The sequence below is a fragment of the Rana temporaria genome, chromosome 7 (genome assembly GCF_905171775.1).
Source record: "Rana temporaria chromosome 7, aRanTem1.1, whole genome shotgun sequence".
NCBI classification, from domain to species: domain Eukaryota; kingdom Metazoa; phylum Chordata; class Amphibia; order Anura; family Ranidae; genus Rana; species Rana temporaria.
In genome coordinates, this window is record NC_053495.1 from 92,920,710 (window position 1) to 92,942,717 (window position 22,008).

The following is a 22,008-nucleotide window of genomic DNA, read 5'->3' on the forward strand; positions in this document are numbered from 1 at the left end:
CAACAGGAAGAATATAATCAAGTGAAGAGAAAAATCCACCACCGATTTTAATTGTGAGTTGAATGGACGTAACTCTTCCTCACGATCACACCAAAGATGGTAAGTAAACACCCTTTACAGAAGTGTTGGATCCCAGCGATGGTACGTTGCTCCTCTCCCACCAGATCCTTGCTTGACTCCAGGCTATAGGTGTCCCATCCAGATAGGAACCCTCAGGCAGATGATTCCCCTTGCGCCAAACAGTCAGCTCCATATATTAATTTTGTCTGTAGTCATTGGAGGAAACGGCTCTGCCCTTCAATAATCAACTGGGCATAGTGCCACCTTTTGCTGTTTCTGAACTTTCCGACATCAGGCGTCTGTTTCCCAGGTGTGTAAGGAGGCGACCTGGTCGTTCGTTCACACCATCACAAAATTCTACAAGGTTGATGTGAGTGCATCTTCAAATGCTTGCTTTGGCCGCAAGGTTTTGCAGGCGGCTGTCTAAGGTTGCAACTCCTTCCATTGAGGAGCTCTGGTTATGTTTGGGGTGAAGTTTGTTTGCTGTTCCCAGACCCTCGTTTTTCTGACACTGCTTGGGGACGTCCCTACTGTCAAGAATATGCTGCTGTGTCCATCCATGAACACAAGAGAAAATAGGATTTTTTGTACTTGCCGTAAAATCCCTTTCTCCGTAGTTCGTGGACGGACACAGCACCCACCCCTCCTTTTTTATGTTTGTACTGCTTTTTGACTAACTGAGCTGCTGCATGCAAGGAGAGGGGTTGTACAAAGAGGGACTGCCTCCTGGGCAGTACTGTACAGTTTTAAAGTTGTATTAACATGTTTCCGCCTAGTCCTCTCCTGATAGAAGGCTAATACCCTACTGTCAAGAATATGCTGCTGTCTGTCCACGAACAACAGAAAAAAGGATTTTACGGTGAGTACAAAAATCCTATTTATGTGTTTATATTTTTATGAAAAATAAATATATAATTTTCAGTGGTGTGGAGAATGCAATGTTTAGCGCAGTGCCACAATCTGGTGTATGCAATGCCTAACACAGTAAACAGATTGTAGTGTCCCAAAGTGTGTAATATACCGCAAAGAGCATACAGAGTGCGCCGCTATACTTTGACATACAAAGCAGTGAGGACATTTTAGAAAGCATTTGCACCACTTTTCAAACAGTTTGGCCCTTTTACACTTGCGATTGGGGGCGGCGATAAAACAACACATTTGAGTTGTGTTTTTACTGCCCTCAACTGCTCCCCTTTTAGCAGCCAGGAGTTTACACATGCCACAGCCATGATGCTTGCTTTTCAGCCGCAGCAGGAATGATGCCCCAGTTGCCCCCTGTATACCTTTTCAGGTGAAAGGGACCATGCGGCAATGCACACAATATGTGGTTGCTGCATGTTATTCTGGCATTTAGGGGTTTGAACAGGTGGTGAGGAGGCAAATCAACACTTCACGGCCTGTAAATGCTCTTTGAGAATGATCCAAATATGGATTGCTTTTCAGAGAGCAAAACAAGTGTAAGGCCCAGTTCACACTGCTGTGAATTCTGATGCAATTTTCTTCTGTTCCAAATGCATAGATGCGCATGTCATCTGAAATAGCATTGTTTTCTATGAAGGCCATGAACTGGATCTTAAAAGGCTTATGCCAGATTAACCACTTGCCACCAAATCAAGTACATGTACGTGATTGAATTCAAGTGGTTATACCAGGATGAAGCCTGCAGCTACAAGCATCATCCTGGTATTGTTTTTAAGAGCCAGAGATGCTCTACAAAGTAAAAGCAATCCTAGCAGCAAATGGGCTGTTGGATTGCTTTTACAGCCAGTGTAAAGGGGTTCATGTCGCCCCCTGGTGCCTCTCTGGGCTCTCGCATCCCAGCAGGGAGCCCAGTATCCGATTTGGCAGTTGTTCAGACTTACAATGTCAGGAGATCAGATCATCACCTCTATGGCCTAGGACAGGAGTCTCCAAACTTTCGAAACCAGGGTCCCGTTTACTGTCCTTCAGAGTTTAGAGGGGCCGTATTGTGGCCATTGGGAGTAGATAAGGTCCTGATGTCAGTGGGCAATAACCATGCCCCATCTTTGGGAGCAATTGTGCCCTATCATTGGTATTATTGTGAGTAGAAATTTCCTTGGCTGTTAAAAGAGAAGTCCAGCCTGAGCTTTTTAGGCTGGGCTTTTTCTCTGGGTTACAGAAGTGCAATTAGTTTTGCACTCCTGTGACCCGTTTTAAGTGGAGAGCGGTCTGAAGCTTGCCGATGTCACTGAAATAGTTCTCTCTTAAGCTGCCTGTGTGATCAAATACATTTTTTACACATTTGTCACCAATGTTCCTGATCATTTCCACACCAGTTATATGATGACGCTGTACCGCACTGATGACAGTATAAACAAAAAAAAGAAAAAATCAAACGGTTTCTTTTTCATACATCATGGGACAGTCGGGCTAATATTCATTGCCTGCTGGGTTATGCTGCATCTCCAGGTGAATGGACACTGGTAGACCAAAGGTTTTTAGGCAGGAAGTGATTCCCTATATAACCCCTCCCCATACAGGAAGCACATTACTTTTTTACCAGTGCCTGCAAGGTGGTGAGCCCCACAAACTGTTCCAAAATGAATCAAGGGATTGACGGATCAGATCCATTTGACACAGGCTTTTAAATGTTTGGCTAAATGGTAACAAAACTTAGCCAAGAAGACTCAGATACTGCAAGGTTTTGCCTGTAATGCAGCCTCCGGGCGCTGGACCCTGCAAAGTGGAATCCCGGACACTACAGAGCTAAGGCATTTCCTTCTGTACAGGTCCAAGGGAGTGGACCCTTAACATGAAAAGTAGGGTTGTCACAATACCACTTTTTTAGGACCGAGTACAAGTACTGATACTTTTTTGTTTTTAATGTCACGTGACCGTTTTCAAACCACAATACTAACAATATGAAGAATGCTCCTTACATTGGTGGTCGGTGGGAAGGATGTCCCTTACATTGGTGGTCGGTGGGAAGGATGTCCCTTACATTGGTGGTTGGTGGGAAGCAGCCTTGTTTCCCCAAATGCAGCCTTGTGTCGATCCCCAGTGGCCTACCTGTGTAGGCAAAGAGCCCCACCACCGCCGTCTGGTTGATCAGCACGCGGGGAACATAACGGCTTTCATTTCAATAGCTGTGTGTTCCCCGCCGCGTGTCGTCATATATAGCCCCTCCCCCTTGTCCGGACACTTTGATAGATAGATCACCCGTCCAATCCTGAGACGGCGGGGAACACACAGCTATTGAAATTAAAGCTGTTATGTTCACCGTGTGCTGATCAACTAGACGCCTGTTCTCTGCCCCTCAAGAGTGCCGCCTTGCTCAGCAGTTTGTTTGGCGGCCATAGCGCAAGTGCATTCGCAGAAGAGCCGCTGGACTTGGCAGTTTGTTTGACGGTCATGGTGCACGTGCCTTCGCAAAAGCCGCATTGCTCAGCAGTTAGTTTGGCGGCCATAGTGCACATGTATTCGCAAAAACACAGCTGGACTTGGTAGTTTGGCGGCCATGGTGCATGCGGCTTCACTGCACTGGCGCAGTAACCTTTACTTTTGCGCACAAAGATTTGAGTCGTACGCGAATACAGCCACGCCTGTTCGCCCGGGACCGTGCATGTGTTCCGGTGCACACTCAGCTTATTTATGCCAAACATGCAGTGCTTCCAGAAGGCAGCTGTGGGACACAGAACAGGCACTTGCAGCGGTTCATTTCTCCTTACCCGGGTCATGTCAGTCACCAAGTGTTTGGCAGGCTAAAGGTGCTTATCCGGATTGTTACATAGGGGCTTGGTGAGCATTAAAGGGTCTCCCTTCTGAGGTGTTTTAATACTACACCCGAGTGCTCTTTTTTTGTGGCTAGTAAATGTCTTTTTTTTTTTTTTTTTTTTTTTTTTAAAGAGTGGGACTAACACTACAGAGAAGGGCACGCCTATGTTGTCCGTAGTTCCTGATGAACCTAGTCATATCCCTAGTGTCGTATCCCCTAAAAGACCAGAGGCTTCCGGGTAATCTGAGCCGCTGCACCTATCTGGTATGGTGCCTACAGTCAATGCTGCTGCTTCACCCCAAGGATGAACTGTCCTGTCCTTAGCCGGATTAGAGCACAGGATTTCTGGCATGATTGCCTCCATCCCGCAGGGTAGCAGAAATCCCATCCCTGGGACAGATCCCCCCTCCCTGGAGCCTCTTAGTTTGGAGCAGGAATGGGGAAGAGCTAAAAGCTCAGGATTCAGTGGAGTGCCCGGCAGATGAATCTGCTTCAGAGCAATCTGGACAACAGGATACCCTGTTGTCTGCCTCTCAGTCGCAGAGGCTTTTGATCCTGACGGAAATGGTTTGTTCTGCCTTTAGTGCACCTGGGTGTTTTTAGATGTGTGTTTTGCTGTGCAGCAGTACTTCAGCGTGGTTCTATTTTCTTCTGTTTGTCCAGGCTAAAAGTGCCGTTCAACCATTAAAGAGAAGGTGTCCTGTTTGCAAAGAGAAGTTACAGTAAATGAATCCTGGACAAAGCTCCTTTGTGCAGATTGTATCATGGATTTAGTTAAGGAGGTGTCTCTATCTATTTGTGGCGATCTTGTTACAACCATTAAGGATTGGCTCTGAGCCACTTTTCAAGCTTTCAGGTCAAACCTGAGAGAAGAGCCTGGGCCCTCATGTACTCCAGGATCTCAGGGGGTTTGTCTGATTCAGCAGGAAGGTCCTGCTTCCCAAGATCCTGTTTCACCCTCTCGGGGGGGGGGGGGGGGACATATTCAGAAGAGGAGGAAAATGGGGCAGATGCTGCCCCTAAGTAGAAAATGTCCCTGGAAGAGGTAGGGGATTCCAAAAGCTGCACCCCCCCCCCCCATTCATTCGATTAGTCGGACATGATTAAGAAAGAATGGCTGAAGCCGGAGAAGAAACTATTCTTTTCTTTGGCCCATAAAAGGTTCCCTTTTGAGAAAGACCCTGACTCTATCTGGAACAAAGTTCCAAAGCTGGATTCTGCCTTCTCTCAGATTTCAAAGTCGACTGACCTCACTTTTGGAGCCTATGGATAAGAGGATGGACCTACTTCTTAAAAAAGCCTGGCAGTTGATCATGAACATTCTGAAACCAGCAATGGCAACAACATGCATAGCTAGGAATCTAGAGCACTGGCTTAATCAGATGAAATCCCATATTACAGCAGAGTTCCTGAAACAAAAGATTGTGGACTCCTTTACAACCTTATCTGCTGCAGTGGAACACATTGTGGATGCCCATACGTATGTCGGCTAGGTCTACAGTGTTGGCAAACTCTGCTAGGAGGGCCTTATGGCTAAAAACTTGACGCAGCATCAAAACAGGATGTGTGGCATTCCCTTTGCCAGGGGTTTTGCTATTGGGAGCGGAACTAGAATCCATACTTGACTGCACAGCTGATAAAAATAAATGGTTTTCGTTCAAGAAAGTGTGTGTGTGTGTGTGTGTGTGTGTGTGTGTGTGTGTGTGTTTTTGTCCCCAGAAAGGGCAGCAGGGAGATAAAACGCAGAGGAATAGGAAGCCATGGTCCTTCCAAAAACCCAAAGGTAGGAGAGGAGTGCTCCTCGATCCTCCTGCGACTTCCAAAAAATCGCAGTGACTTCTTCCTCCCAGTCCCAGGAAGGCTCCAGGAGTCTTCTGCAGCAGAGAAGTATTACTCAAAACAAGTTTATTTTAAACATACTCTCCCAGCGTTATATTATTGAATTGATGAAACAACCACCAACAAGGTTTTTGGTGACAAACTCTCCCAGGCATCCAATCGGGGCTCTCTCCATGTAGTCCCTAATTCATGGGCTCAGATCTGAGACAATATGCCGGTCCCTACAAGACTTTTTCCATGGTTTCTACTAGGGCCGAAACACTAATCAATTAATCGACAACTAATCGATTACCATTTTCATAATCGATTAATCGGGCAGTAACATAATGGGGTTTAAAAAAACTAAAATTGTCCCTTTTTATAGTACAAAAAGAGCAAATCGCTACTATAAATACTTTTTTTTACTGTGGGACAGTGAAAGTAATAACCCCTTACAGTAGGGTTGTCCCGATACCACTTTTTTTTAGGACCGAGTACAAGTACCGATACTTTTTTTCATGTACTCGCCAATACCGATACTTTTTTTTTAAATGTGTAGTATCGGGACAACCCTAGTATGGGGGCATGTATGGAACTGGGATTGGATCGGGGGGATGGATGGAGCTGGGATTGGATGGGGGGGGGGGGGATGGAGCAGGGATGGGATTGAGGTGGGGTGTATGGAGCTGGTATGGTTTGGGGGCATGTATGGAACTAGGATTGGATCAGGGAGATGGATGGAGCCGGAATGGTATGGGGGATGGATGGAGCTGGGATTGGATGGGGGGGGGGGGGGGGGTGGAGCAGGGATGGGATTGAGGTGGGGTGTATGGAGCTGGTATGATATGGGGGCATGGATGGAACTGGAATTGGATCGGGGGGATGAATGGAGCCAGAATGGTATGGAGGGGATGGATGGATATTCTCTTACCCAAATCACTCAAAGTAAACTTTTTGCTGTCCCCCCTCTCACCCACTTCTTCACCCCCCCTCCCCTCCAATACTCACTTTTTGGATGACCTCACTCACCCACTTCTTCACCCCCCCCCCTCCCCTCCAATACTCACTTTTAGATGATAGACCTCAGACCAGCGCGCTCAAGGTACAGGTGCATCCTTCCCTCCCCCTCCTTTGACCTCTGTGCACAGGAGGAGGAAGGGCTGTTTCAGTTTGCTCCGTTCCACAGTGCAGCTGGGGAGAGGAAAGATGCCAGCTGCAATGCACAGTGGGGTGGAGCGGAGCTGGCGGCATGCAGGAACGGGGACATCTCACACAAGCCGCGGGCATTGCGGCACTCTAATTCACCGGGATATTGCAGCATGGACGGTCCCGCGCTCATCAACTAGGCGGCGGGGGGGGGAAGGTCTTGGCTTTCTCTTTGAGCCAGTGCACTGCTCCGCTCTCCGCCCGCTCTCTCTGAAGAATAAAAAAAAGGTATCGGGCGAAGCATCGGGAGCATTTGCGCGAGTACAAGTACTCGCGCAAATGCTCAGTATCGGTCCCGATGCTAGTATCGGTATCGGGACAACCCTACCTTACAGTAGCAATTATTTGCTCTTTTTGTACTCATTTTAGTTTTTTTTAACCCTCATTATGTTACTAAACATCTCAGGCCTGGGTCACACCTCTGTTTTTTGGTGCTTTTTTGCAGAAACGCACTACAGTTCATTTACATGGTTTCCTATGGTTTTAACGCAAAATGGTGCTTTTTTTTTTTTTTTTTTTTTTGGTTCAATATACTTCAATGGCGAAGCTGCAGAAAAGCATGTAATGTGTTTTTGCGGCAATTTGTGTTTTTTTAATCTGTCCCAACAACAAATTGGCCATTTCGATTAATCGACGTATTTCGATTAATTATAACGCACATACAGATCCAACTACTTTTAGCCGATCTCCTTGCAGGCTGATTCCCAGTGCAGCTACCAACGACTGGAAAATGGATACAAAAAACACACAAAGGCAGTTGGATCTGTATGTGCGTTATAATCGATGGGAATAGCATTAAAACTTTTATAGTCCTTCAAGTAGGTAACAAAATAAATACTACACTGGAGATAAAATCGATGTAGCTACATAAACTGTAAAAATGGTGCGAGTAATACCAAACAGTAGCAAAAGCAGTCATAAAAACATGTAGCCAAGTATGATACTGGTATAAAAATGTGTACAACGATGCCACTGCTGAATCCAGATGAGGAGAGTTTAACATCAGTCCGCCGGCATGTAGATGTCCCATGAAGGGAACCATCACAACTCCCAGTGGATGGTTGTAGAATCCCAGGTTGATAGAGGGAAGTGTAACGACCCTTTCGTGTGGCAGATGGTAAGGTCCCGCCGGCATGCAGATATGAAGGCTCAGAAAAGGAGCCATTCAGATGGACACGGCAAGCCCCGCCAATGTCCGTGATGTCACCGGATCTCTGGCGGAACTCCCGGAAGCCGGCGGAGGGGAGTACCAATTAAAAGAATTTTGATCGATCAAAAAAATTAAAGATTAATCGATAAATTAATAGTTTAATTTCCACAGCCCTATTATTAACCGCAAACAAGAATCAGCCAACTAATCGATTATGAAAATAATCGTTAGTTGCAGCCCTAGTTTCTACTCACAGGTGTATCCCTTATTCAGAAACCCTCAGGAAAGTGCCGTCTCATCCTAAATCTCAAAGTGCTAAATTGCACAGTAGGTTACAGAAGATACCGGATGGATTCCACTTTCGCAGCCAAAAACCTTTTGAAGAGAGCTTGGCTTTTAATTCCTTGTCCAGAACCTGCTGATACCAGTGTTTTTCAACTCCAGTCTTCAAGGCACACCAACAGGTCATGTTTTCAGGCTTTCCATTATTTTGCACAGGTGATTTGATCAGTTTCACTGCCTTGGTAATCACCACAGCCGTTTCATCTAAAGGAAATCCTGAAAACCTGACCTGTTGGTGTGCCTTGAGTTGAAAAACACTGCTCTATTCCACCAGGAGGTAGCAAAGCTAACGCTCATAACCTGGCTTCTGAAGAGCAGCTTTTGAGGGAGAAAGGAATTGCGTATAAGTTAGTTGCTACCCTCCTTACCAGAACAATTTATTCCAAGGTCTGGAAAATTTTCAACTCCTGGGGTACTACATCCAGTTGGTCCTTATAGGATATTTCTACTGTCCTGGAGTTCCTGCAAGAGGGAGGCGATAAAGGTTTGGCAGTCAGTACCCTTCCAGGTTGCCAGGAAAACCTATTTCATCACAACCCTTAGTGATTAGATTCTTCAGGGCCCTCATCCGGTTAAGACCGGAAGTGATTAGAGGCTGCCCAAAATGGGACTTATCTGTTGTTCTACAGCAGAAATCTCAAAACTACGGCCCTCCAGCTGTTGTGGAACTATGTGTCCCATGAGGCTTTGCAAAACTCTGACATTTACAGACATGACTAGGTGGTATGATGGGAATTGTAGTTCCTGAACAACTGGAGGGCCATAGTTTGGAGACCCCTGTTCTACAGGCTCTGACCAGTGAACCCTTTAAGCCTTATGATTTAGCCTCCCTAAAGCCTCGTACACACGGTCGGACATCAAACAAACTTTCCCTTGGATTTTTGTCCGAAGGGAGTTGTCCGGTCACACCCATAGCATACACACGCTCGGACTTGTCTGCAAACTTTTCTAAAACTTTGAGAACATTACATGTTTTTTTCTGCTCTTTACCGCCACCCTTTGGTTTACTTCTGCTATTGTTGGTTGATTTTAACATTGGTTCTGAGCATGCGTATTTGCACTTTGTACAAAGGCACCATCGGACAAATTTGAAAACTTGCAGATTTTGAAGTTTGTTGGCAAAAAGTAAGACCGTGTGTACGGGCCTTAACACTGATTTCATTAAACAGTTTTGCTAGTGTCTATAATAACAACTCGAATAATTAATGTGCTTCAAGGCTTGTCAATCAGGGAACCGTTTATTTATTCTGAAAGAATTGTTCTGAAAACGGGCCTACAGCAAACACTCTACAGTCTCTTACCCTTTTCAGATCCTCTCCACTTCTCCAATTAAGCATAGATTCACACTGAATTACTTCAGGGGCAATTTGACAGACATCTGTGCGGGTTCATGCATAGATGTCTATTCGAAATGCCCCTGAAGTCGCCAAAAGTAGTACAGGAACTTCTATTGGGAATCGGTGAGGCGCCATAAAGTTGGCGTCTCTCCAATTCGGATAGTGCCAATAGCTGACGATTTGACGTGTCTCCAAGTAGTCTAGCAAGTACTGACCATATTTTTTTTTTTTTCTATTTTGGCAAATTCTTGATATTCTATCACCCACCATATATGACTACACTAGGGCATAACAATTGGGCTATAGCTCCTCAGTGTGAAAAAAAAAAAATCCAGCAGAGTCCTCCATGCACCCTAAAAAGTATGGATAGACAAATCTTCTCTGTCAGCAGCAGCTGTCAAAATGCTCAAAACAATGTCTGCATCTGATTGGATACGGGTTCTGTTCAGCCAACAATGTTCCACCTGGCTCCTTCAAAAGCTGTTCAGTCAGATTTCAGCTGTTCATGGCAGCCTTTAGAACTGGTGATTGACTATTCAGGCTCATTGTGTTACATTGGTGGCTGATCACTTTTTTTTTTCTGCATGTGTTGTGATTTGTGAGCTGGGAGGTTTAGGCATTGCTGAAGGTTTTATGTTTGTTTTTCCTATACAGGTTTTACTTTATACTTTAAAGCGGTAGTTCACCCCCCCCCCCCCGACACATTTTACCATCGAGACAGGCATTGTAGCGCGAGCTACAGTATGCCTGTCCCGATTTTTTTTTTAACCCCGGACTCACCTTGTAATCTGACATCGTAGATTTCGGCTCCCGCGGGGAATGGGCGTGCCTATGGAGAGGGAGGATGATTGACGGCCGGCCCTGGCACGTCACTCTCCCCGAAGACAGCCGGAGTAGGTCTCGGCTCTTCACGGCGCCTGCGCACAGGCTATGCGCACGCGTCGTGAAGACCAAGCCTATTTCGGCTATTTCCGGAGAAGCGTGACGCGCCAGAGCCGGCCGTCAATCATCCTCCGTCTCCATAGGCACGCCCATTCCCCGGTATCTTCAATCTACGAGAACAAGGTGAGTACAGGGGTAAAAAATTTGGGACAGGCATACTGTAGCTCACGCTACAATGCCTGATTTTAGGGTAAAATAAAAAAAAATAAAAAATTTCCGTCGATGGGGTGAACCCCCGCTTTAAGCCCCCATTCACACCTAGGCGTTTTGTCGCCTGTAGTGTGACGCCGCAGCAGCTCCGAGACGCTGGAGGGATGAAAACACATTGCCCTCTATGGAGATGGTTCACATCTCCACGCCGTACGCCTTGCCGCCTGAAAAAAAGTCCCAGACCTTTTTTTCAGGCGGCGTTCGGCATAGGAGATGTGAACCATCTCCATAGAGGGGGTGAGGCTGCATTCACAATCGTGCCGTTTTGTCGCCGCAAATCGCGGTACAAAACGCTGCGATTTTGTACGCCTAGGTGTGAATGCAGCCTTAGAGATCTATTTGAGGCTCAGAGTGAATTATTATATGGTGTAAGCAATCCTATGCAAATGGTGAATACAGAATATGGGGAAGAAATTGTGCCAGAGCAGCAAGATTTGGCGAGTATTTGGGTAATGTTTGACTTGTGAAATGTGTTGAAGGCAAGAGTATTTGACCTAAATACCCGTTGTAACGACACATATATTCTTGTAGTCATGTTATATTTCCCTTTTTTTTTTTTTTTTTTTTCAACAGTTTAGGAGCTTCTATTCAGCCCCCGCCACCTGAAGAATCTTTTAAAGAAAGCCCGGTAAGATATGTACCCATTATTGCTGCTTAAAGCTGGTCATAAACTAGTAGATTTATATTCGTATGAAAATTACCAGTACATTCGACACCTTGAAGAGCATTATTTAAAAGTACTCCAAAATGTATTTGCTTTTAACATTTGTATTTTGGAATGAATGGACTTTGCTAAATGAAAGCCACATACACTGGTAAAAATAATTTCCATTTCACTGCAGTTGAAAAGGGTCGATTTGACCCCTCACCAATGATTAGAAAATTGGATGAACATTCTGAAAATGGAAACATTTCTACCAAAATTCTACTAGTGTGTAGCTAAAGCTGGCCATAGATAACTTTTTTTTTTCAACCAGCCCAGTGGGTTTAATGGAAAAAACAGAGCCAAGAATCCTTCCCACTGAGCTATTGTATTCTGACAGCAGGGAAACTTCCTCATCTAGTGGCATTGATTGTTTGGGCAAAAACTTGACAGGCTGGTTGTACATAAGTCAATCGATTGACTTGTGTACAACCAGCCAGCCCATACATGAATCAAAAGCTGGCGGGTCCCTGTAGGACCAAATGAATTTCAATTTGTGCATGACCAGCTTTAGTCTTGTGTTTTCTGTACATTGGCAGGCTTTGTAGGTTTGTAATTTGTTGAAAGCTCCCTTCCTTGCTAATGGCCTTATAGTTAAGGCCCAGGTTGCCCTGTAGACCTGAGGCTAGTGGAAGAGGAAGGAATTTGATGTTAAAGCTCCATGTCTTCATATGTTCCTATACTCCTGAACAACCCAAGGATGCCACACCACTGATTCCCTCTTACTATGGGGCTTTTGAGTTAAGCTAGTTCTTCCTGATCTGTTCCCATGGAAGGCTGACTTCTTGAGCAAATTAACCACTTAAGGACCCGCTCATGTTTATATACGTCGGTAATTTAAAGATGGATATCTCGGTAACGGCAGCAGCTGCTGCCACAACCGAGATATCCATCTTTTCTTTGAGCGGTCCTGTAAACGATAACGGTGGTCTCCGCGGCGGATTCGCCGCGAGATCGCCGCTTTCGGCGGCTGGAGAGGGGTCCCCCTCCCGCCGCTCTCCCTGCCCTCCGCCGCTTACCAGAGCCGTCGGCAGCGGCGGAGGTGATCGGGTCCTTTCCTCTCCTCGGCTGGGAAACGAGTGAGGGCAAGATGGCCCCCACCCGTCCCCATAGCATAGCAGGGCGGAAGTGACGTCAAATTGTCACTTCCGCCCATTCTTCTTAAAGCAATATTTTCTAGTTGTCACTTTTTTCAAATGACAATTTTTTTTATTTTTTTGTTTGTTTTTTTTGCATTTAAGTCTAAATATGGGAGGTCTTTTTGACACCAGATCTCATATTTAAGAGGACCTGTCATGCTTTCTTCTATTACAAGGGATGTTTACATTCCTTGTAATAGGAATAAAAGTGACCTTAATTTTTGCAAATAAATAAATAAAACAAAAAACCTACATTTTTAAAGCGCCCCGTCCCGACGAGCTTGCGCGCAGAAGCGAACGCATACGTGAGTAGCATATGAAAACTGTGTTCAAACCACACAAGTATCACCGCGATCGTTAGAGCGAGAGCAATAATTCTAGCCCTAGACCTCCTCTGTAACTCAAAAGATGCAACCTATAAAATTATAAATTATAAAATTTTAAACGTCGCCTATGGAGATTTTTAAGGTTGAAAGTTTGACGCCATTCCACGAGCGGCCGCAATTTTGAAGCGTGACATGTTGGGTATCATTTTACTCGGCGTAACAGTATCTTTCACAATATATAAAAGAATTGGGCTAACTTTACTGTTGTCTTATTTTTTAATTAAAAAAAGTGATTTTTTTTCCAAAAAAGTTACATAGTTACATAGTTACATAGTTACATAGTTAGTCAGGTCGAAAAAAGACACAAGTCCATCCAGTTCAACCACAAAAAACAAAATAAAAAAACACAGTAAAATCCTATACACCCAACTTCATACCCACAGTTGATCCAGAGGAAGGCAAAAAACCCCAGCGGAGCATGATCCAATTTGCTACAGCAGGGGAAAAAATTCCTTCCTGATCCCCCGAGAGGCAATCGGATTTACCCTGGATCAACTTTACCTACAAATCTTAGTACTCAGTTATATTCTGTACATTTAGGAAAGAATCCAGACCTTTCTTAAAGCAATCTACTGATCTGGCCAGAACCACCTCTGGAGGGAGTCTGTTCCACATTTTCACAGCTCTTACTGTGAAAAAACCTTTCCGTATTTGGAGGTGAAATCTCTTTTCCTCTAGACGTAAAGAGTGCCCCCTTGTCCTCAGTGATGACCGTAAAGTGAATAACTCAACACCAAGTTCACTGTATGGACCTCTTATATATTTGTACATGTTGATCATATCCCCCCTTATTCTCCTCTTCTCAAGAGTGAATAAATCTAGTTCCTCTAATCTTTCCTCATAGCTGAGCTCCTCCATGCCTCTTATCAATTTGGTTGCTCTTCTCTGCACTTTCTCCAGTTCTCCTATATCCTTTTTGAGAACTGGTGCCCAAAACTGAACTGCATATTCCAGATGAGGTCTTACTAATGATTTGTACAGGGGCAAAATTATATCTCTGTCTCTGGAGTCCATACCTCTCTTAATACAAGAAAGGACTTTGCTCGCTTTGGAAACCGCAGCTTGGCATTGCATGCCATTATTGAGCTTATGATCAACTAAAACCCCCAGATCTTTCTCCACTACAGACCCCCCCAGTTGTACTCCCCCTAGTATGTATGATGCATGCATATTCTTAGCCCCCAAGTGCATAACTTTACATTTATCTACATTAAACCTCATCTGCCACTTAGTCGCCCAATCAGACAGAGCATTGAGGTCGGCTTGTAAATTGGAGACATCCTGTAAGGACGTTATTCCACTGCATAGCTTGGTGTCATCTGCAAAGACAGAAATGTTACTTTTGATCTCAGACCCAATATCATTTATAAATATATTGAAAAGTAAGGGTCCCAGCACTGAACCTTGGGGTACACCACTGATAACATTGGACCATTCAGAGTAAGAATCATTAACCACGACTCTCTGAATTCTGGCTTTCAGCCAGTTTTCTATCCATTTACAAACTGATATATCCAATCCTGTAGACCTTACCTTACACATGAGCTGTGTGTGCGGAACTGTATCGAACGCTTTTGCAAAATCCAAATATATCACGTCCACAGCCACGCCTCTGTCCAGGGTTTTACTTACCTCTTCATAAAAGGAAATCAGGTTTGTCTGACAACTTCTGTCTTTCATGAATCCATGTTGACTGCTGCTTAAATAGTTTTTTTCCAGCAAGAACTCATCCATGTGGTCTTTTATTAAACGTTCCAGTATCTTCCCAACTATAGAAGTTAAACTAACAGGTCTATAGTTACTTGGTAAAGACTTTGTTCCCTTTTTAAATATGGGCACCACATTGGCCCTGCGCCAATCCAGTGGTACTATTCCTGTCTTTAATGAGTCCCTAAATATTAGATACAGTGGCTTTGAAATGACAGAGCTCAACTCACCTAGGATCCGTGGATGGATGCCATCAGGTCCAGGTGCTTTATCCACCTTTATTCTGTCTAAATATTTCTGGACCATATCACTTTTGAGCCATTGTGGATTTGGGGCTGTGTCACTCCCACCCCCATTTTGGACATGAGCTCCCCCATGCTCCATTGTATACACAGAGCTGAAGAAAACATTTAATAAATTTGCCTTCTCTTTGTCCCCAGTCACCCACTCTAGATTATTTTGTAAGGGGCCTACATGCTCAGACTTCACCTTTTTACTATTAATATATTTAAAGAATTTTTTGGGGTTTGTCCTACTATCTTTTGCAATCTGTCGTTCGTTTTGAATTTTTGCATCCTTGATTTCCTTTTTGCATATCCTGTTATATTCTTTGTAACATTTAAACAACACTAGTGTTCCTTCATTTTTATATTTTTTAAAAGCTACTTTCTTATTGTTTATAGCTTTTTTAACTTTGACCGTGAGCCACATAGGTTTTATTTTTAGCCTTTTAAACTTATTGCCCATGGGAACATACTTTGCAGTGAGGTTCCACACAGTCTTTTTGAAGAATTCCCATTTCTGTTCTGTGTTCATATGTGCCAATAGTCCCTCCCAGTCCAAGTCCTGGAGAGCAGCCCTCATCCTTGGAAAATTTGCTCTCTTAAAATTTAGTGTTTTAATATTTCCTGTATGTATTTCTTGCTTATAGTTAACATTAAATGAAATCATGTTATGATCACTGCTACCCAGGTGTTCCTTTATCTGAACATTAGTAATAAGCTCTGCATGGTTTGAGATTATCAGGTCCAACAGAGCATCATTCCTAGTTGGGGCCTCAATAAACTGCACCATAAAATTGTCCTGCAATAGGTTTTTAAATTTTTGTCCTTTAACTGTCCCAGAAGTGCCATTAATCCAGTCAATTTCTGGGTAGTTAAAATCCCCCATTATTATCACCGTCCCAGACCTTGCAGCCCTTTCCATCTGTGCAAGGAGCTGAGTCTCCACCTCCTCATTAACATTGGGTGGTTTATAACAAACTCCAATGATTAATTTTGAACTACGCACATCTGTATGCAGTTCCACCCATAATGCTTCAGCCTCATCACACGCTCCATCAACCAGGTTCTCTTTCACGCTTGCTTTGTGCTTGTGTGCTTGTGTGCTTGTAAGACCACTGCGCAAATACGATGTGACAAAAAAGTATTGCAATGACCGCCATTTTATTCTCTAGGGTGTTAGAAAAAAAATATATAATGTTTGGGGGTTTTAAGTAATTTCCTAGCAAAAAAAAAATATTTTAATCTTTTAAACACCAAGCTCATTTACTGTTGCTTCAAAGCTTCAAAACATGGCATCAGACATGCTTTTTTTTTAAAGCACTCTGAACTCCAATCAAATCACCTGTCCCTTAAAAGAGAAGTATGCTTTTTTTTTTTCTCCCTATTCATCAGACTGATGCTGCAGCTTTCCACTGGCGTCTCTGCACCGTGGATGGCTCAGTTCTCACTCCTCCCTGAGAGGAGAGCTGCTGGATGTCAGTCAGCAGCTCTCCTCTCTGCTACTTCATGCTCATTGGAGCGCTGAGCTGTGGAGGGGCAGGGAACAGGTTTGGGGCTGCTTTGCTGCCACAGGGCCTGGACGGATTGCAATAGGACAACAACCCAAAGCATAGAAGTAAATCAACAACAGAATGGCTTAAACAGGAGAAAATACACCTTCTGGAGTGGCCCAGTCAGAGTCCTGACCTCAAGCCGATTGAGATGCTGTGGCATGACCTCAAGAAAGCGATTCACACCAGACATCCCAAGAATATTGCTGAACTGAAACCGTTCTCTAAAGGGGAATGGTCAAGAATTAATCCTGACCTTTGTGCACGTCTGATCTGCAACTACAGGAAACGTTTGGTTGAAGTTATTGCTGTCAAAGGAGGTTCAACCAGTTATTAAATCCAAGGGTTCACATACTTTTTACACCTGCACTGTGAATGTTTACATGGTGTGTTCAATAAAAACATGGTAACATTTAATTCTTTGTGTGTTATTAGTTTAAAGGGGAGGTTCACCCTATAAAAAATTTCTAACACTACATCCAGCCCAGTTCTGCAAATAAAATTACACTGAACTTTTTTTTTGCCGTAGATAGCGTTTAGCCTTAGAATTCTTTCGGGAAGTCGTGGCGCGCTGTATGCGCCGTCGTTTAGCATGTCAATCAATTGGCATGTCAATAGGAACGCCCACTCCCGCGGGATTCCCTACCCGGAAGCCGCGGTGAATTCTAAGGCTAAACGCTATCTACGGCGAAAAAAAAAAAAGGGTCAGTGTATTTTTATTTGCAGAACTGGGCTGGATGTAGTGTTAGAATTTTTTTATAGGGTGAACCACCGCTTTAAGCAGACTGTGATTGTCTATTGTGACTTGGATGAAGATCAGATCAGATCACATTTCATGACCATTTGTGCAGAAATCCATATCATTCCAAAAGGGTTAACATACTTTTTATTGCAAGTGTGTGTGTGTACATATATATAATTCTTGTGTGTAATGTATAATTTTTTTTTTTTTTTTTTTTTTGCATCATCCTGATGATATTGTACTTCATTTCTTAGTTATGTGTGTGTGGTTAGGATTTCCCTGGCTACTACAGCTTCCTTCTGTGAGAGACTCACTCTTTGTTATTCCAAAGGGTTCCAGCAAGACTACCTCATCACCAAATGCCACTATTTTATTGCACATTAGATTCACCAAGTTAGGCTGGGTTCACACTACGATTTTCCCGTCCGTCAGCCGCATACGATTTATATGAAAAACCGTATGCAGCTGAAACGGACGGGAACGTATGGAACCGCACATATGTGCGTTTTCCATTGACGTTAATGTTAAAGAAAAACGTATGCGTTTGCCATACTGTTTTAAAAACGGCCGCAAAACCGTGGTTGAACACGGTTTTGCGTACGTTTTAAAAAACGTTTTGCCAGCAAATCGTACGCACCCGGATGCATCTGAGTGCATACGATTTGCAATGCATTGTCTATCTATACGTTTTCCCGTCCGGGCCCGTACGTTTTCAATACTGAAATCGTATGCGGCTGACGGACGGGAAAATCGTAGTGTGAACCCAGCCTAATCCAGAGAAAGGAGCCTGGTTCTCTTTCACTGCTCATTATTCTAGAATGGTACCTACATCTTTAGCTTTTTGGCACCAGCCATATGTCTCATAGATATGCAAGGCTGCCATCTGGTCCTCATATTGTATGGATGTCCCAATACCAGATGATGCCCACTTTGCGTGAAAATTCATGCTTTTGACACTTGAGGGGTTGCGTTTTTCTAGTGGTATTTTTTTTTTTAAAGAAAGATACATAGCACAATAAGCTCACGCAGGGGCAATGGTAAATAACAGACATGCAATACAGAGAGAATCGAGGGTTGCCCTTTGATATATACACCAGTAAACAAAATATAAAAAATATATAATATTCATAAATTCTCTTTCTCACTATCCAATCCTTTTCTGCAATAGTTTACTCCTGCTCATTATTTTTGTTTGTTGGGCAGGTTTATTCAGTTACAAAACAAAAATTCAATCTTTTCACAGACTTTACATAGTTTGTATGGGTTAAGGAGGCCTACCCAATTATTAACCTGTGAGGCTGCTGGATGTGCAGTATAATTGTAACTAGCTGAGGCTACATGCAGCATACTGCACTGTTCCAGGTGTGAGCCGAGACTTCCTGTCTCATATGCGGGACACAGAAGTGTCTACCGCTGCAGTGCTTAGAGCAAGCTATGTATTCTAGCAATAAATATAAAGTTTTTTTCTCTGATTTGAGCTTTCAGAAAAGCTTGTTTGAGCTTTCAGAAAACATGGAAGTGGAAGCTGAAGTTAGTCAGTGAGGAGAGCAGATTGGAGGGATGGGATTCCCCCCCCCCCCCCCCACACAGAACAAAGGAACACAGCTAACATCAAGAAAGAACACATTTTTTTCTTTCTTGATGTTAGAAAAACTTGTCAAGTTACTCATGCAGATAGAGAAATGAGGCAGCAGGCAAAAATGACACTTGGCATTTTGGTTTAGGACAAGTACACACTATAGAGCAGGGGGGTAGGTAACCTTTGAGAGGTGGAGATCTACCTAGACAAACATAATGGAGCATAGCAGGATAGCATGGTGCGGGGTGTCAGGAATATGACGGACCCAACCAGAACAGAGGCTTTTGGAAAGGACTAAGAGCAATCCTCCTACCCATTGACTATGGGCCCTGGCATTGGCATTTGAGGGAGCTACAAACATATAGGAAGATGTCCGGTTATATAATGCAAAAGGACATTATTAAGTTTAACAGTCAAGGAAGCCATGATGTTCTCTGCCAACTTGAAACTCTGAACAGATGTATGTGAAAAGAAAGCTGGTTAATGAGGTTTGGACAGATTGGGTCATCTTGAATACTGTTGCCAGATAGTGTGTGTGTTGTGGGTAGGGCCGAAACAACTAATCGATAATGAAATTAATCGATTACAATTTTCATAATCGATTAATCGGCCAGTAACATTATGGGGTTAAAAACTAAAATTAGCCCTTTATAGTACAAAAAAGATTATTTGCTCTTTTTGTACTTATTTTTGTTTTTTTAACCCGATTATGTTACTAAACATCTCAGGCCTGGGTTCACACCTCTGTGTTTTGGTGCTTTTTGCAGAAACACACTTCAGTTCATTTACATGTTTTCCTATGGGACACCTTCACATCCATGATTTTTTTTCAGCTGCTGCGCAAGGACTTTTTTTAAACGCAAAACGGTGCTATTTTGATTTTTTTGGGTTCAATATACTTCAATAAGGAAGCTGCAGAAAAGCATGTAATGTGTTTTTGCGGCAATTTGTGTTTTGTAATCTGCCCAACAACAAATTGGCCCCAAAAAAAATATATATATTTTTTTAAGGCTATTATCCGATTAATCGAAACAATAATCGGCCAACTAATCGATTATGAAAATAATCGTTAGTTGCAGCCCTAGTTGTGGGTGGAGATCACGGTTTGTGTTTATTGTTAAGTAGATGTCTCCTATTGTTAATTGAGTCACCTATTGTTTCTGTCTGTTGACTAACTTGGCTAACCCTTGGCAGTATCTATGATGGGATTAGCCTTGTGTCAGCTCTACCTCATTATCTAAACCATTGTGTGATGTTTTGGGCAAATATTTGGTTTTATTGTTCATGTGGTGACTGACCTATTTTTCAAGTGTTTTAAAAAGCCTGTAATTCTGTGCAATAAACAGTCATTCCTTTTGGATTTAACCTCACATCTTGTCTGTGTATGATACTTGGGGTAAAAAGGGCTTGTATTAGCTCAATGTCTGCTCCAAACATTTTGGAAGGCAGGAGGCACTGTTCTGTCACAAAGACCACATGGGGCAGGAGGGTACGGTGCAGAGGCATTAGGAAGATGTGGTGCAGGAGGGTACTTTGTAGGGTGGTGTCAGGAGGGTTATGGTGCGGGAGGTATTGGGAAGAAATACTGCGGGGAAGTGGGTCAGGAAGACGTGGTGGAGGAGGGTACTGTGCAGGGGGGTCAGGAAGACATGGTGCATGGGTAGTGGTCTTAAAAGAGCATCAGAAGGGTATGGTGCAGGAAGGCACTGTGCAGGGAAGTCAGGAAGATGTGGTGCAGGGTGGTCAAGAGGAGGGGGGGGGGGGTCAGGAGGACATTATTGGGGGGGGTCCAGGAGGAGGGTGAAGTGAAGGGGGGTTAAAGAAAACCTAGTGTTTGTGTGTGTGTGTGTGTGTGTGGGGGGGGGGGGGGTGGTGGTTAAAGAAGATGTTGTGTCGCTGGGTGAGGAAGGTGTGATGAGGAGGGGGGGGGGTGTCAGAAGGGTGCCATTGGGTTAGGGATTCGTTTGTGTGTGTGTGTGTGTGTGTGGGGCCAGAAGGATGCGGTGCAGGGGTGTAAGAAAGGTGGGTGGGGGAGAGCCTGGAGGGTGCGGTGCAGGAGGGTCAGGAAGACATGATGTGGCAGGGGCCGGAAGGATGCGGCGCAGGGGGGCCAGGAAACTGGGGCGCAAGTGGGCCATTCAGGTACATGGCAGGGGGGGGGGGGGGGGTCAGAAAGATGTGGCAGAGAGGGGGCGGGGTCAAGGCGATGCAGCACAGGTGGGGGGGGCATTCGGGTACAGTGCATGGCAGTCAGGAGGGTGCAGTGTGATGAAAGCCTACCTTACTGTGACTGGTAGGTAGAAGTGGCGATTAATCCAAGGATCAATTGGAAAGAGAGGGCTGTTGAGTGCAGTGAGAGAATGAAGCAGTTTATTTTCGCTGTGTGCACTCTGCTGGAAAGTGGTTAATGGGTTGGAGATCAGAGGGCTGAACTTCACATAGATTAAGAGCTCGGGCGTGTTTTCGGACAAGAGTCGGAACCCACCTTAGCTATTCTGGAGGCAGCCCCACGCCTTTGCATACATGCAGCTGCGGGGCAGGGGCTGCCTCTGCAGCCTAGGATTGACTGTGCCTGTGCCACTCTGCACCTCCTGGGGAAACTATTTGGTCCACAAGGCAGGGATCCATTCACGATCTACTGATCACCTGCCCACGATCGACAGTTTGCCGACCGCGGCTATAGAGGGATATGCTTTGTTTATATTTTATGTCAGAGGTTTACCAACACTTTAATGGGTAACTTCAACTTTTACAGAATAATCTGTAAGGTGAACTTGCACAGGACCCCCTCTTCTCACACACACCCCCACAGTCCCACTTACCTGGAGCACAGCGATCACCCGTTTGGGAGACATCGGTTTGCCGCCTCATCGGCCTGGGGCTTAGCAATCCCACACAGCTTAGTCTTCAAAACGTACCTTGTCAGGTGGTACGTTAATAAGCATTCTAAATGGGTGGCGCCGACCAATCAGGACCCTGTCACTGCAGGCGAAGAGGAGAGAAAGCCACAGGAATATCAAATCCAAGGAAAGGTACAGCAGCAATACGATCTGTCAGTGCGGGGGATCGCCAGACTCAAGGTTAGCGGAACCAGGTGCAATCGGGAGGGGGTCCAAT

General features: G+C 44.4%; 1 protein-coding gene across 1 annotated transcript in view; it reads left to right on the top strand.

Annotated features, from left to right (window-relative positions):
- ST13 (ST13 Hsp70 interacting protein) overlaps positions 1-22,008 on the top strand; it is an 88,211-nt gene that overhangs the window by 9,249 nt on the left and 56,954 nt on the right. Inside the window, exon 2 of the mRNA XM_040359659.1 lies at positions 11,375-11,429. Coding sequence (XP_040215593.1) covers positions 11,375-11,429 — 55 coding nt within the window. The remainder of the gene's footprint in view (positions 1-11,374; positions 11,430-22,008) is intronic.